Raw genomic sequence first — 13,896 nt, forward strand, 5'->3', positions numbered from 1 at the left:
CGTACTCACAACCACTGTTGGTAGCAGCCTATTAACCTACCCCACTCACCACAGGCAAGAATGCAGAACCGAGGGTAAATGCCTTGGTGCTCAGCACCGTCGAGCAGGCGCCGTGGCCTGGCACATTCCCTCGCCCCGCACGGTGCACCCAGCACACGCCATGGGTCAGCCGTGCGCTGTGCAGGGAAGAAGGGGCAGCTTCTCTTCCCTTCTTTCTGACCGTGCCAGTTGTAGGGTTGCTGACCTCAGCCATTAGACACCACTTAGCCAGCAGGAGCACCTCCTGGCACCCGCAGCCAGCAGTGTGTCCTGCCAGAGCTCGTCACCAGCTCAGTCCTCAGCGGTCCTGCAGCTGGCTCGCTTACCACCAGGGAGGGTACCAAATGACACGGCCTTCTACACAGGAAAATCCGGTGCTGCTGCCAGAGACTTCCCTGTAAACCCGTCCCACACAGTAAATGAAAGCTATCACTGCTTGTTTCTACTGGTTTCATCAATACATAGGGAGCCTGTCAAGATGATAGCTGAAACCTGGCCTACATTTGTTCTGTATCTTCTAGTTGAGGCTGCTTGCCTGGCATCTGTCATGCAAAACAGCATCTCAGACAAGGGCTGCTGGCTGCTGGGACACGGGTTTCTGCAGCTCGTGTTCAGCTTGCAGACCATCCTGGTGCAGAGTAAGACAGTGCTGGGCACCAGGGCTCTCAGGGGGAAACATCGTGTGTAGATCTTGGTACAGAAGGCCACGGGGTGTTAGCTGCAAGTGAAATACTCGTGGGTGAAACACTCTTCAGCTTCCCTTCAGCTCAGTCGGTAGGTACTGGGTAGCAGTATCTGCCTGTCAGCTGCCCACACCATGAGTTAAACTAAGGGGCTAGGTGGGGTGTTGCTGGGTTCATATTCTAGCTGGCCCAGATAGCTTGGCGAGAATCCAGATGGGGCCTTCCTTGAGCTCCTGCTCCAAGGGATCAGTCCCCAGCTCAGATGCCAGCTTGGAACAGGACTCAAAACTACTCATGTTCCTGAAAATCCTGGCAAACGGCTTCAGCAAAACCCACCCTGACTTTTGGGAGCACAAGAGTGGCTGCTTATCCTGCCATCAGAGCTGCCCCTTGAGGTTAGGTTAGTGCTGGGAGCCCGCTGCCTGGCCTGCGTCCCTGCGGCGAGTTGTGAGCTCTGCCTTGGGCCAGATCCCTCCTGCTCTGGAGGGCTCTGAGCGCACGTGGGTCCTGCCCCGTGTCCTTCTCTGGGGTGGGGTGCCTGGAGCTGACAAAGGTATGCATATGGCCATGCCTTGCTTCAGGAAGAGAGGGAAAGGCAAAGCTGTGAGCTTTGACACTGTTATCGCTTGTCAATGAAAACTGAATTGCTCCTGTGCTGTCCGTGTGTTCACCCAGTGAACAGCAGGCAGCAGCGAGGCAGGGAGCTGTGAATCTGCCTGGGCATTGACCATGATTTAAAAAAAAAAAAAACAAAACTAATTCAAAGACCCATTCTTTCCTCTGCTTTCTCCCCCATCAGTTTTATGTAAAGTTCATTGCATCTTGAAAGCTGTAAGTGATAAGATTAAAAATATACTGAGATGTTGTAGGTCACGTGATTTTTTTTTTTTGTATTGGATGTGTTCCCTCGCAAATAAGTTCTTGCCCCTTTGTGATGTGTTTGTGAAGAAATATCCAGAACTTTTTGAGATCAGTATTGTAAAATAACTTTGACCTTCATGCTCCCTTTAGCATCCCCTTTATAGCTATTTTCTGGATAAATTGAGATTCAGAAATTCCACATTGAAATTGCATACTCCCAATTCCTTTTTTTTCCACCCTTTTCCAGGGAATCAATATTCATTTAGCTAAGAAGATGATTGAAGACAGGAGTAGAGATTACATGAATGCACGACGTGTAGCAAAGGTACAAACTTCTATTTACTTTTCTTTGTTCTATTTAATTCTACAAACTAGCTCTAAATTTGGTTCTTATTGTAAAACAAAATGTGTGTTAGATTAATAAGGTTGGTACGCTGAAATATTTGTATCAGTTTCATAAAAAAATAAACTAAGATTTTTAGTTTCTTGTAGGTTTAAATCCAGTGTTCAAAACATTGTTTCTGTTTCAGGAATATGAGACAGTTATGAAAGGCCTGGACCGCAACGCTCCTTCTGTCCCCCCACAAAATACCCCACAAGAGGCTCAGCAGGTAGACATGTGGAAGAAATACATCCAGTGGGAAAAGAGCAACCCGCTACGCACAGAAGATCAAACTCTCATAACAAAAAGAGGTAATTAGATACTGCTCTGGGCTGTGTAGAATTGTATGCCTTAGCTCAGTGAATGGCCTCCAGTGTAAATAAAGATGTGTTTTAGTGTTCACGGAATGTGCTTTAGCAGAAATCAGTCAAGATTTTTTTTCTTGTCTGTCTTGAACTGTGTGGGCGTGATTTTTAAACAACGTTTAGTCTTTACTCAATTCAATCTGAAAGCAGTACGTGGATTTGGGTACAGCGTTGTAGTCGTATGCCACTGATCTCAGTAGAGGTCACAAAATGTTGGATCACAGCCTAACGTTATGGCTGATGTTCCTGGATGATTTCTGTTTATTCCTCTGTGGATGAGGCAGGGTTTAGCTGCTGGTTGGGATTCATGAAGTTCCAGATGATACAGAAGAGCTGCAATTGTGAATGTTCTTGTTCAAAGCCCATTAGTGTTAACGGTGTTTTATTTATTCACTGTTTTCTGTATTTCATTGTGCAAGGTAGTACTATTTCTGCAGTAATATACAAGGAATATTTCTTACGTTTTTTCCTCCTAGTTATGTTTGCCTATGAGCAATGCCTTTTGGTTCTGGGACATCACCCAGATATCTGGTATGAAGCTGCACAGTATCTTGAGCAATCTAGTAAGCTGCTAGCTGAAAAAGGGGTAAGGAGATTACTGTTAGCTTTCTTTCTCGTTTAATTGCTGTAATGCAGTCTACTGTTGTTAATTTGTCCTCAAATATTTAAGAACCAAGGGGGGAGCAAAAAGTCTCAAGAATCTCGTGTCATGTTCAGAATTTTACATTTGGGGCTCTATTACTAAATTGATTGATTTATTTATTTTGCATCTGGGATAATAAGATTTATTAAAAAAAAATATTTTCCTGTTGGCCAGGTTTAGGTTTGGGTTTATTTTGTTGTGGTTTATTTATCTATTTATTTATTTTGCTGTATCTTTTTATTGGAGCATTGTATGGGTGCTCTGCATGAATTTCTCATGCAGAGAAGACATTCCATAGATGGGCCTTCACTGTCACAAGTGTTGAACAGATATCATATTCATTTTGTAACAGGACATGAACAATGCCAAACTTTTCAGTGATGAGGCTGCTAATATTTATGAAAGAGCGATCAGCACTTTACTAAAGAAGAATATGCTTCTTTATTTTGCATACGCAGATTATGAAGAGGTGAGCCAAAATAGTGATGTACTGATATTAAAACACAAAGGCATCTTTCTTCAATAATGTCATTTATTTGAAACATACTGAATACACGGACTTTCTGTACAATTAATTTGCAGATTTTTTTCTAGCCTTAACCTCACTCAGTATTTCTGACACTGAGCTGACAAAATGGGGAGAAACAGCCTGCAGTATTTGTTATAATTCTTTTGAAAATCTAGTGCCTTTCCACTTAAATATGAACTATTTTTCAAACTACTGTGAAGTTGAAAAACCGATCAATTTACATTTACTGGAACATCAGCTTCATTTTTAAAATGGAGGAAAAGAACACCTTTCCTGTCCAATTTTGGGGGATTTAATGTTTGTGTTTCCATGGCTACCACTGTATCACATAGACTCGATGAGTAATGCCCCAGCAAGGGTTGTTTTTGCACATGAACCATCAGAAATGAGGACAATTTCCCACTGATCAGACGAGGACTATAGAATCCTCTGTAGGATGTATTTTGCCCACTTACTGCAACATGAAAGTCTTTGCAGGAAGATCCTGAGGACAAAAGCCAACAAATCTTTGTGCTTAAAAGAAAAATCCTTGGTTTTCAGTGCAGCCTCTTGTACCCTAAACATACTGGCTATTAAAGTTTTTAAAGGTTGCACCATGCAGCTTGGAGGGCTGCAGCTGGCAGAGAACAGAATGGATTACTTGAACTGTGTAGGTTTTAGAGTGAAGGTGGTCTTCCTAGCTGCCCTGCAAGTTATCTTTAGTTGAAGACAAAGGAAACAGTCTTCAAATCCCAAACACCTAAAATGTCAGTTCTGCTGCAGTACTACAAAATCAGAAAAAAGACAACAGAGACTCTAGAAAAGCATGTATGTAAGCACTGGTAAAAACAGCATGTGGAAAATAAAGAAATGACTGCACAAGACAAAAAAAATGCATCAGTTTAAAATGATTGACATACGTAGTGTCCAACTGAGGAAAAAAAAAACAAAAATTTTATTTTTTCTTTAGATTGATTTTTGCATTCTCACAGGTGGTTTGTAATGGTATTACCAAGCATTCTGTATTTCCTTTTTCTGTACTTTAGAGTCGAATGAAGTATGAGAAAGTACACAGCATATATAATCGACTCTTGGCTATTGAAGATATCGATCCCACTCTGGTAAGATGAGCTTTAGTATTGAATTTTTCCACATTTGCATAGACAGTCACCTGAGTGCACTCGGAGAATGGGGAAGTGCTTACATGAGTTTATTGGGTCGCAAGGATGATTGAGCAGGTGGAGTACTGAGATGACAGAATTAGATTAAAATTTCAGCAGGGTTGATAATTAGAGGCTTTAATCCATTCAGACACTAAGCCATGTGCATATTTCTCCTCTGTGTCTTTTGGAGAATCTCTTAAAACAAGTTATGAAGATGTCAGATGTTAAAGATTTTATGAAGCATCTCATAAGAATTGGTGTATGTGTTGTTGGCCCAACTAAAATTTCACTTTGCTTCTCCTTAACTGATTAAAAGCACATTGCTTTTGCCCATTGCCCTCCCTAAAGTAATAAATACCTTTCTGTGTATGTGTAGTTTGCAAATCAATTTGTAATGCACTATGTAAGTATTAAAGTTTATTGCTGTACATCTACTTACGTAGTAAACAGCATCATTCATAGTGCCAGCTGTGCCAGTACTGAACACATGGTGTGAGAAGGTAACCTGCCCTCAAAAAGTGACGTGGTTTATAGACATGACAAAGCATGAGAAGGAAGAAGAAGGTCTGAGGTCTAAAATTAAACAGGTCATTGTCAGAGGAAAGGTATCAATTTACTGACATGTTTATTCATCAAGCTCAGAATCACAATGCTTTCCTAACACACGTTTTCTGAGAAAACACATACCAGTCCCTCCCATTGGAGGAATGCTGCTATTTGTGATCTAATTCTGAGTGGAAGAATATTAAATTCCAAAGAAGTGCAAATCACAAATTGGCCAATGAATTAAATAATACATTCATTATTTTTGAGTAGGTATAAATACTCACGGATAAAATGATTTCTGGTTTGGATCCCATAATATACAGTAAAATACTTAAATGGTCCTTTTGCCAACTCTTTAATCTTATAATTTCTTGACTTTATTGGAATATTGTCATTTTTTTTAAAGTCCTTAATTTTCTGAAGTTAGGTTTATCCACTTACCCTGCCTTGAAACATATGTTTGTTAACTATTTACATTTCAGGGGATTGATCTTAGGCACTTTCCATTTTTAAAACAAGTATATAAAAAGCTTTACCTCAGTATTTATAGCGTTGTGACACAGAGGCATAACACAATCTTGTTTGTTTCTATTATGACTTCTTAGCTGTATTTTCTGAGTACGGATTATTCCAGATACAGCCAAAAAGTCTTTATATCCTAGTATTCTTTGTTAGCACTGATGCTATATAATGTTAACGTGCATTTTAGGTTTATATCCAATATATGAAATTTGCAAGGCGAGCAGAAGGCATAAAATCTGGAAGAATGATATTTAAGAAAGCAAGAGAAGATGCCCGGACCCGCCACCATGTCTATGTTACAGCAGCTTTAATGGAGTATTATTGTAGTAAGGTAATTCTGCCTGCTCCGTGTGGTACCCGAGAACTGTGGGAGGGTGTGCATCTCACTGAAGCTAATGAGCTTTTTTTTTTTTTTAAAAAAAAAAAAATGTTTGCAGGATAAGTCTGTGGCCTTTAAGATTTTTGAGCTGGGGCTGAAGAAATACGGGGACATTCCAGAATATGTGCTGGCATATATCGACTACCTGTCTCACCTTAATGGTAAGCTTTAAATGTTGAGACATCTAGTGAAGCATTAATCTGCCTTCTGTGAGTTTGGGTCCAGGCTGAGTTCTTTGTCTTTTACTTTTAATTCTCCGTGAAGAGCAATGAAACCTCTTTGTAAAACTCAGCAATTAATTTGAAAAAAACTGCTGTTCTGACGGCATTGAAATTCCAGAAGTGTATTGACATTAGGTCTTGTTGCTACTTAATAGGAAAGTGAACTTTCCAAAATAGTAACTCGTCTGCAGTGCAGCGTTTTTAAAGCATCTGTTGTGAATAATGGGAAATACACTGAGAAACTGGGCAAAAAGATGTGTGTGGGGGGGTTGAAGCTGGCAAGCTGGGTTGAGCTAGGAAGGGGGACATTAAAAGAGGCAAGAAGCATTTGTCCTCAGGCTCTTCCTCGGCCCACTCGCGTCTCCCAGATACCTCTGAGATACTCAGATTTCTTCTGGTGTTTCTTCAAGTGTTCAGTACCTTAACTCAGTATTTGTGGTATAACAGCGAATGGGGGTAACACAAGCCCTTCTGGTTTTTAGCTGAATTTTGTGAGAAAGCCTCCATGTGGCTGGGTTGAGTGGTGGCTGCGGGCAGCTCGACTTCTGAACCTTTGAGGGTATTTTGTAGGTACCAGGCACGTGAGTTTCTCCTGGCAGACTACAGTGCAGTACCTTTTTTGCAGGCTCTGAAAGGCTGAATAGATGTAGAGCTTTTTTCTTCTGTCGGTTGTAAGCATAAAATTTAGTTTTCAAGTCAAGGTATATTTAAAGTTGCAAGAAGTTATTGTAGGTCTACATGAACATACAAAATGCCTTTCCATAGATCACTGTCACAAAAACTTTCTCAAAACTCATGAGTGTACTGCTCTCTCTTAGCAACTGGCAGGCTTTACTGGAGGGGAAAAAAAAAGGATTGCTGAACTTCAGTAAATGTAAGATATGGTAAAATACTTAGTAAGTCAGGACAGAACCTCGCAGTCTTAAAAAAACAACCAACCAACCATTCCTTTCCTCCAGTTGGCAACATACAAGGGCTAACTGCTCATTGGGAACCAGGTCTAGTAATTTTTGGAGGGCTTCTGAGGAACATACAATAAAGAATTACATTGATTGAAGAGCCCAATTAAAAAATACTAAGATGTGCCGTTATGGTGATTAAGGAAAACTGAAAATAAAACAGAGATCCTGGAGATACGCCAAATAATAGCTGTGCCATTATAAAGAACCTGTATGAGGTTTGTTGCTACAACAAAATGAGATTTGCAAATAACAAATTCACAGTAGAAATTGACAGTGTTAGTTTTAGGTAGGTGTTCAGGTTTTTTTCTCCTTACTGAAAATCAGATCAAGGTATCAGAATGTCAGCCTTTTATTTAATTCAGTGTATGTGTTGAAATTATTTTAAATTGTCTCTAATACATTTTCCTCAGTGTGACTTTTTTTTTTCCTTTCTGTTTTTAGAGGACAATAATACAAGAGTTTTGTTTGAACGTGTTTTAACTTCAGGGAGCCTCCCACCTGAGAAATCTGGGTATGTCTGCAAAAGCAGTTTCACTACACTAAAAAAGACACATAACCCCTTTCGACTACAAAGATCATAAAGAAACAGAAAAAAATGAGTAGGACAAAGTTAGCTAGAGATGTTCCTTTCCCTCTTAATGTTGTCTAAAATAACAGCAACTGTGACAGATATGTGTAAGTTCCTATCCCACTTGCAGTGAGATTCATTCATTGATTTTAAAATCTCATTGAGACAGGATTGTTGAGGACAGAGTGCAAAATGCTCCTGCTGGGTAAGGATTCAGTAGTTTCAGCAGGTGGCATGGCTAATGAGACGTATTGCTCGGTGCCTGCTTTAGATAAATGGGGAGAGGGAGCTGAGGACATCTCTCATTGACAGAGCATTACGTTACAGAAAGTGAGTCAGGAATTTATTGAGGAAGATGCTAAATAATGCCCAACGAACCAAAAGTAAAACAGTGAAAGAATTAGAAAAGTCTTGGATTTGCCACTCACTGGCACATTTTCATTACTACTATTTGAATTTATTTCTCTAATAGATGGCTAACAACCCCTTTGCATTCCAAGCATTTACCATTATTACTCTGGTAGATGCAAGCATCAAAATTAAGAATTGAAACACTGCACTGCTGTCCATGATCATTCTACCCTTTAATTCTCACCTTTTGTAAGAAATATTTTATGCATATTTTGAAAGCAAAAAGAAAACAAAATAGATGATTTAAAAGCTGGATCTTCTTCAAAGGTGAACTCCAAAAGAAAGTTTATTCAAGTCCAGAAATATGGCCAGATATTATTCATGTTACGCGTGAGATTTTGCACAAAGCAACAAGCAGGGACTATATACATTTTTGGCTACATAAAATTCTAAAGTAGTGCCTATCGTGTTTTGGGATATTGCTCTTGCCTCCTAGAATATGCTCATCCATGAAGATGAATTAACTCATATTCTATATTGAAAATTCCCTCACATGCGGGATGAGTGAAGTTCTGGGTGGTGGTAGTAGTAGTAGTGTAGTAGTAGTCTGAGTAGTTTGTGCATCTTACATTAATGATCAAACTTACCTCAAATGCTGAAATCATTTACTCCAGCAATCTTTTTCTTTTCGTGACAAAGGTCAACTGCAGAGTTAAGCTGAAGGGGTAGTGTTTAAAGTCCTTTATAATCCACTAGATTGAAAGTTTTTACAAAAATATATAGAACACTGGGAAAGTAATGCATGCTACAGGTGCATTGAAAAGAAATACTAAAATGGTAACGTGTTCCCAGATTTACCTCATCTTGTGAGTTTTTATAATGGGGAATTTTCAGTACCGCTCCCTCCTTCAGCAACTGTCTGTTTATTTTTTCTTTTACAGGGAAATCTGGGCTCGGTTTTTAGCTTTTGAAAGTAACATTGGTGATCTAGCTAGTATACTGAAAGTTGAAAAACGAAGGTTTACAGCATTCAAGGAAGAATATGAGGGTAAAGAAACAGCCCTGCTCGTAGACAGGTATAAGTTCATGGACTTGTACCCTTGCTCTGCAAGTGAACTTAAGGCTCTTGGTTATAAGGTAAGTGGATAACAACGCTTACATTCATTATTATGCTTTTCAGTCATAGCAAAATTCAGCAGTTCCTTGTTTAGCACTTCTCTTACTTTTTTTTTTTTTTTTTTGCTTGACAGAAAAGTAGGTAAAACAGGCCTGGTGTGCTTCCCCCTTGTCTTCTTTATGTCCTCTCTAGCAGGTTTGCTCTGACTACTTCTTGGCAGTGTGCTACAATGAAAGCAAAACTGTGCTTTTACTTTTTAACTTGTTTTGATCTTGAGGCATGTTAAATGGAAACCTGCTGGGAAAAGACAGCAAATGAAAGCATAGGGCCAGAATGTGGTAACTCCACCCAGGTTATACCAGGGATGAATTTGATTTTCAGTCTAAGACTTCGACAGAAACTGAGCTAATTGGGTTCCCCTGGGACAGTATTGTTGGGCAGCGGTGCCAGGCATTGTGGGCCAAGTGCAGAAAGGGGCAAGAAGTATGACAAACAGATGCAACCTCATGCATTTGTATTTACCTCTCATTTTTCCATTGAAAAGTTGACGTGTTAATGACATCACCACTCAGCTACAGGTCTGTGCTTTGGACTTAAACATGAACTCCTTCAAAAATCAAAATTATTTTTGAAGGTAGGAGAATCAAGATGAAAGAAATGCTGCTGACTGCCCTTCCACTCCAATTGGCGGAACCCCTTTCACTTCACTGAGAGCCGTATCAAAAGGAAATAACAAACTGTCCCAGTGATTCCTACAAATGACTGAGGAGACTTACCTGTAGAGATCAGTGGCTGCCTGTTTTTTTCAGTTGCTTATTATGGTCTAAGTGCTTCAATGCTGCTGTTTGGAATTTAAATTCTAGGCCAGAAGCCTGTAGCTGGTGGTCTCCTGTTTCATTTCTGACAACGTGTATTTTAACTAGTATTTTAGTCCTGTGCAAGTCCATAAAGCTTTGGTAAGCAATTAGATGTTGTGTTTCTTTGTACCACGGTGTAAAATAGGCTGCCAGAGAAGCAGAAAGCAGCTCTGCTGGAGGAACTGTTGTTGCCCACTTATGTGAATGGGAAGTAAACCTTCAGTTCCTAACTCAGAAATAGTGCCTCAGCTTCCATTTATTTCTTATACAAAAAAGTAATATGTGTAAAGAAAAAAAAAAGTAATTGAAGTCAACAAAACAGCTGAATTGTTGATCTTCACAATCTTAAAATAACCTGATAGGTGGAAATGAGTCACACTGAGCCATTGGATATTTTTCTTTTAAAGTAATCATGACAAAGACATTTTGGAGTTACAGGTGTATTTGCAAGAGCATATGTCTTGACAAATGCATGCTAGGTGGTGTACTTAAGATTATTCAGCCCTTGGGCTTGTTTCTGTTGCTTGTCATATGCCAAAATATAAGAATTTGAACTGATGCCTTGCATGCCTGCTAACTGCCATATGCTTGCTTTCTTTTCCAGCTAAAGCAATCTAGGGAATGAAATGAGGGAGAAATGATAGTTGTGAAGCTTAGTGGTCTGCACCTGTTCACCTAAATCTTTTTAACCTAAAAAAAGGGAGCCATCCAAAAATGATAAATACAGTCCCATTTTGTAACAAAATTAGGTGTTTCTATTCCCAGCTGAACAGCCCCACTGTAGGACTGAAATGTACAATGACAATATGCAAGTTTTGCCCAGATGGTCTTCTAAGAGGACATCTGTAATTATAATTACGACAAAGTGAGAATAAGTGACTTGTCTAGAGAGATGTTTTGTTCTGTAATTTAAACAAGTGATACTGCCAAGTTCAGTGCTGTCTAATTGGCTTTTGCAGGATGTCTCTCGTGCCAAGCTGGCAGCTATAATTCCAGACCCTGTGGTTGCACCGTCCATTGTGCCTGTTCTCAAAGATGAAGTAGACAGAAAGCCCGAATATCCAAAACCAGACACTCAACAAATGATTCCATTCCAGCCAAGACACTTAGCACGTAAGTCAAATATGTTCGGTCCAAAGTGGCTATAGCTCACCTAACAGCAAGATACTAACTGGGATGTTTAGCAAACCTAATCATAGAGACTTCCTATAGTCTTCAGTCACCTAAATTTGTACTTACATTTTAGGCTGTTGTTTAATTGGATTGCTAAAGGCAGTATGTACAAGTAGTTTGGGGTCTGGTAAATGGTAATAACCTGTTACACATGCTGCTCATAGACTAGATCAGGGACTAAACAGTATGTAATTAGTAGAGGTGAAAGTGACAAGGTAGTAATTATTTGCACCAAATAATAATGGTGTTAAAGCAATACAAGTATAGCTGTCTTGCACTGTATTCATATAGTTTTTCTTCCCACAGCCCCAGGTTTACATCCTGTACCAGGTGGTGTATTTCCTGTTCCACCAGCAGCTGTAGTTTTAATGAAGCTCCTGCCACCTCCTGTTTGTTTTCAGGTTTGTTTTAAAGAATTCTGAAAACTTAAAAAAAAAAAAAAAAATTACACAAGATTCTATTTTGACAGAACCAGGGTATGTTGCACTCTATTCAAAATAATCTACAAAACTTTTTTTTTTTTTTTTTTTTTTTTTTTTAACAAATCAGGGTCCCTTTGTTCAAGTGGATGAGCTCATGGAGATATTTAGAAGATGCAAACTGCCAGACAGTAAGTTGTTTGTTCACTCTGGAGTCTGTAGTAGTGCTGCATGACTTTGTTTTACATATGGATATTACTGTCTAAAACCCAGACCTCATTTATAGATGCTGATGTATAATTATTATTTAAAAGTACCCTGGTGAATTGGCTGTTTGTAGGTTGGAATCGACCTAGAAATGTTTCTACATTTAACTGTGAGTGGAGATCAGCAAAGAGTAAAAAAGCTGAAAATCACCACCTGCTGCTTAAAAAATATCGTTGTGGTGGTGAACATTAAAAGAAATGAAGATTTTTCAGAATAGCCTTTAAAAGGAATATCCTTTAAAAGAAGCAGTGCGTTATTTCTAGCAGCATAATAACTATAATTAAATTACAGATTTGCAGCATGGTTATATTTTACAAGGCTTAATACCTTGCTAGGTATTTAGCAAATCTAATTATAGACTTCCTAGTCTTTGGCTATCTAAATTTGTTCGTTGGTAGGTCTAACTCTGACTGCACATCGTTGCAGTGATTGAAAACAAGTCAAGAACAATCTTTTCTTAGCTCCTACAACAGAAATAGCATTCTAAAATATGAAAAGAAGACAGATCCATACCCCAGGCTTCATGTAAATTATGGGAGATAATTAATATGCTACTTCGAGTTCTTCTGATAGTTGAAGAAGCAACTGATCAGACAGAAAGCTAGGATTTCCTTTAGAGGGAAAATAAAACACTTATTTAAATTATACAGGTTATTTTTGAAGCCTTTTCTGTTTATAAGCAGAAACTGACTTGCTATGTATACTTGCTGATGAATCACGAACTAGGTACACAGTCGCTCAAGGAGGCTTTCCTCTTTTATTAGACTTGCAGCTGACCTCACAAACTTATGTAAAGGGAAGTCTCAAGCTGAAGCAGGAGCATTTACTTTCTAATGAGTGTTTGCCATAGCTGAGAGTTTTAGACAGTTGGGAGTCAATGCTTAGCAGCTGTAAGAGAACAGTGTAGACATGTCTTATGTCTGGAACATGTCTCATGTTCTGGAAATCTCCAAAACATGTCTACCTTGGTGTCCCTGTTTGCATGCATATTAACACTTACTCCTTTGTTTCTTTACTCCAAAAACATACCTGAAATTGTAATCAACTTTGCTGAAATCAGGGCATTTCTTTTCCCAAATTCAAGTCATCTTTTTCTCTTTCAAAAGCCGTTGATGAAGCTGTGCGAATAATTACTGGAGGCCTACCTGAAATAACTGTGGAAGGCAACGGACCTGTGGAAAATAATGCTATGCTCAACAAGGGTGTCAAGAGACCAAATGAAGATTCTGACGACGATGAGGAGAAAGGATCGGTAGTTCCCCCTGTACACGACATTTACAGAGCACGACAACAAAAGAGAATCCGGTGAAACAAGGTTGGAGTTCTACTGTGATAGACAAAGACTTGCATTGAGTTTTTCAGTCTCTTAAAAGTCAAGCATTTAAAAGGGACAGCTGCAAAGAAAAAAAATCTTGAAAATGGTTTTGTTACTGTGGTGCCTCTTCTCCTATTTGGCTCTTGATCTGAAAACAGACAGAACAATCTTAGAATGTGCTCTGAACAAAACTAGGTTTTCAAAACCAAAAGTGCGAAATGTCTAAACTGCATTTTGTTCTTCAAGGGTGTTCACATCTACCACTTGAAATCTTGTGGGTTTTCAACAGTTTTATTTTAAAAACTGGATGGCTTATAATTGTGAAGCATTTTTAATTCACATTTTCTGGAAGACAGTTGTTCTCAGTTTGTTCATGTAGTGTCCTGCCTTATTGTTTGTTTCTATTTATGGCAGAATGTATGGAATCTGTTTTGTAGTTGAAAATGGAAAAAACATTCCTTTAAAATAAAAGGATATCGATAACGTCATGCCTCATTCTGGTTTTATTCAAACACAATAAATTACTTTTTAAATATTACTCAGCCACTTCAAGAA

General features: G+C 39.0%; 1 protein-coding gene across 2 annotated transcripts in view; it reads left to right on the forward strand.

The window, feature by feature from the left end:
- CSTF3 (cleavage stimulation factor subunit 3) overlaps nt 1-13,824 on the forward strand; it is a 49,190-nt gene extending 35,366 nt beyond the window's left edge. For both annotated transcript variants that reach the window (XM_084287191.1, XM_084287192.1), the window contains 13 exons: nt 1,831-1,908; nt 2,114-2,276; nt 2,807-2,916; nt 3,326-3,442; nt 4,528-4,602; nt 5,900-6,043; nt 6,150-6,252; nt 7,716-7,785; nt 9,135-9,330; nt 11,127-11,280; nt 11,647-11,741; nt 11,890-11,950; nt 13,133-13,824. In XM_084287191.1, the coding sequence (XP_084143317.1) occupies nt 1,831-1,908; nt 2,114-2,276; nt 2,807-2,916; nt 3,326-3,442; nt 4,528-4,602; nt 5,900-6,043; nt 6,150-6,252; nt 7,716-7,785; nt 9,135-9,330; nt 11,127-11,280; nt 11,647-11,741; nt 11,890-11,950; nt 13,133-13,335 (1,569 nt within the window). In that variant the 3' untranslated portion in view covers nt 13,336-13,824. The remainder of the gene's footprint in view (nt 1-1,830; nt 1,909-2,113; nt 2,277-2,806; nt 2,917-3,325; nt 3,443-4,527; nt 4,603-5,899; nt 6,044-6,149; nt 6,253-7,715; nt 7,786-9,134; nt 9,331-11,126; nt 11,281-11,646; nt 11,742-11,889; nt 11,951-13,132) is intronic.
- Nucleotides 13,825-13,896: the final 72 nt, after the last annotated feature.

This window comes from Netta rufina (genome assembly GCF_964035555.1).
Source record: "Netta rufina genome assembly, chromosome: 5".
In the NCBI taxonomy this organism is placed as follows: domain Eukaryota; kingdom Metazoa; phylum Chordata; class Aves; order Anseriformes; family Anatidae; genus Netta; species Netta rufina.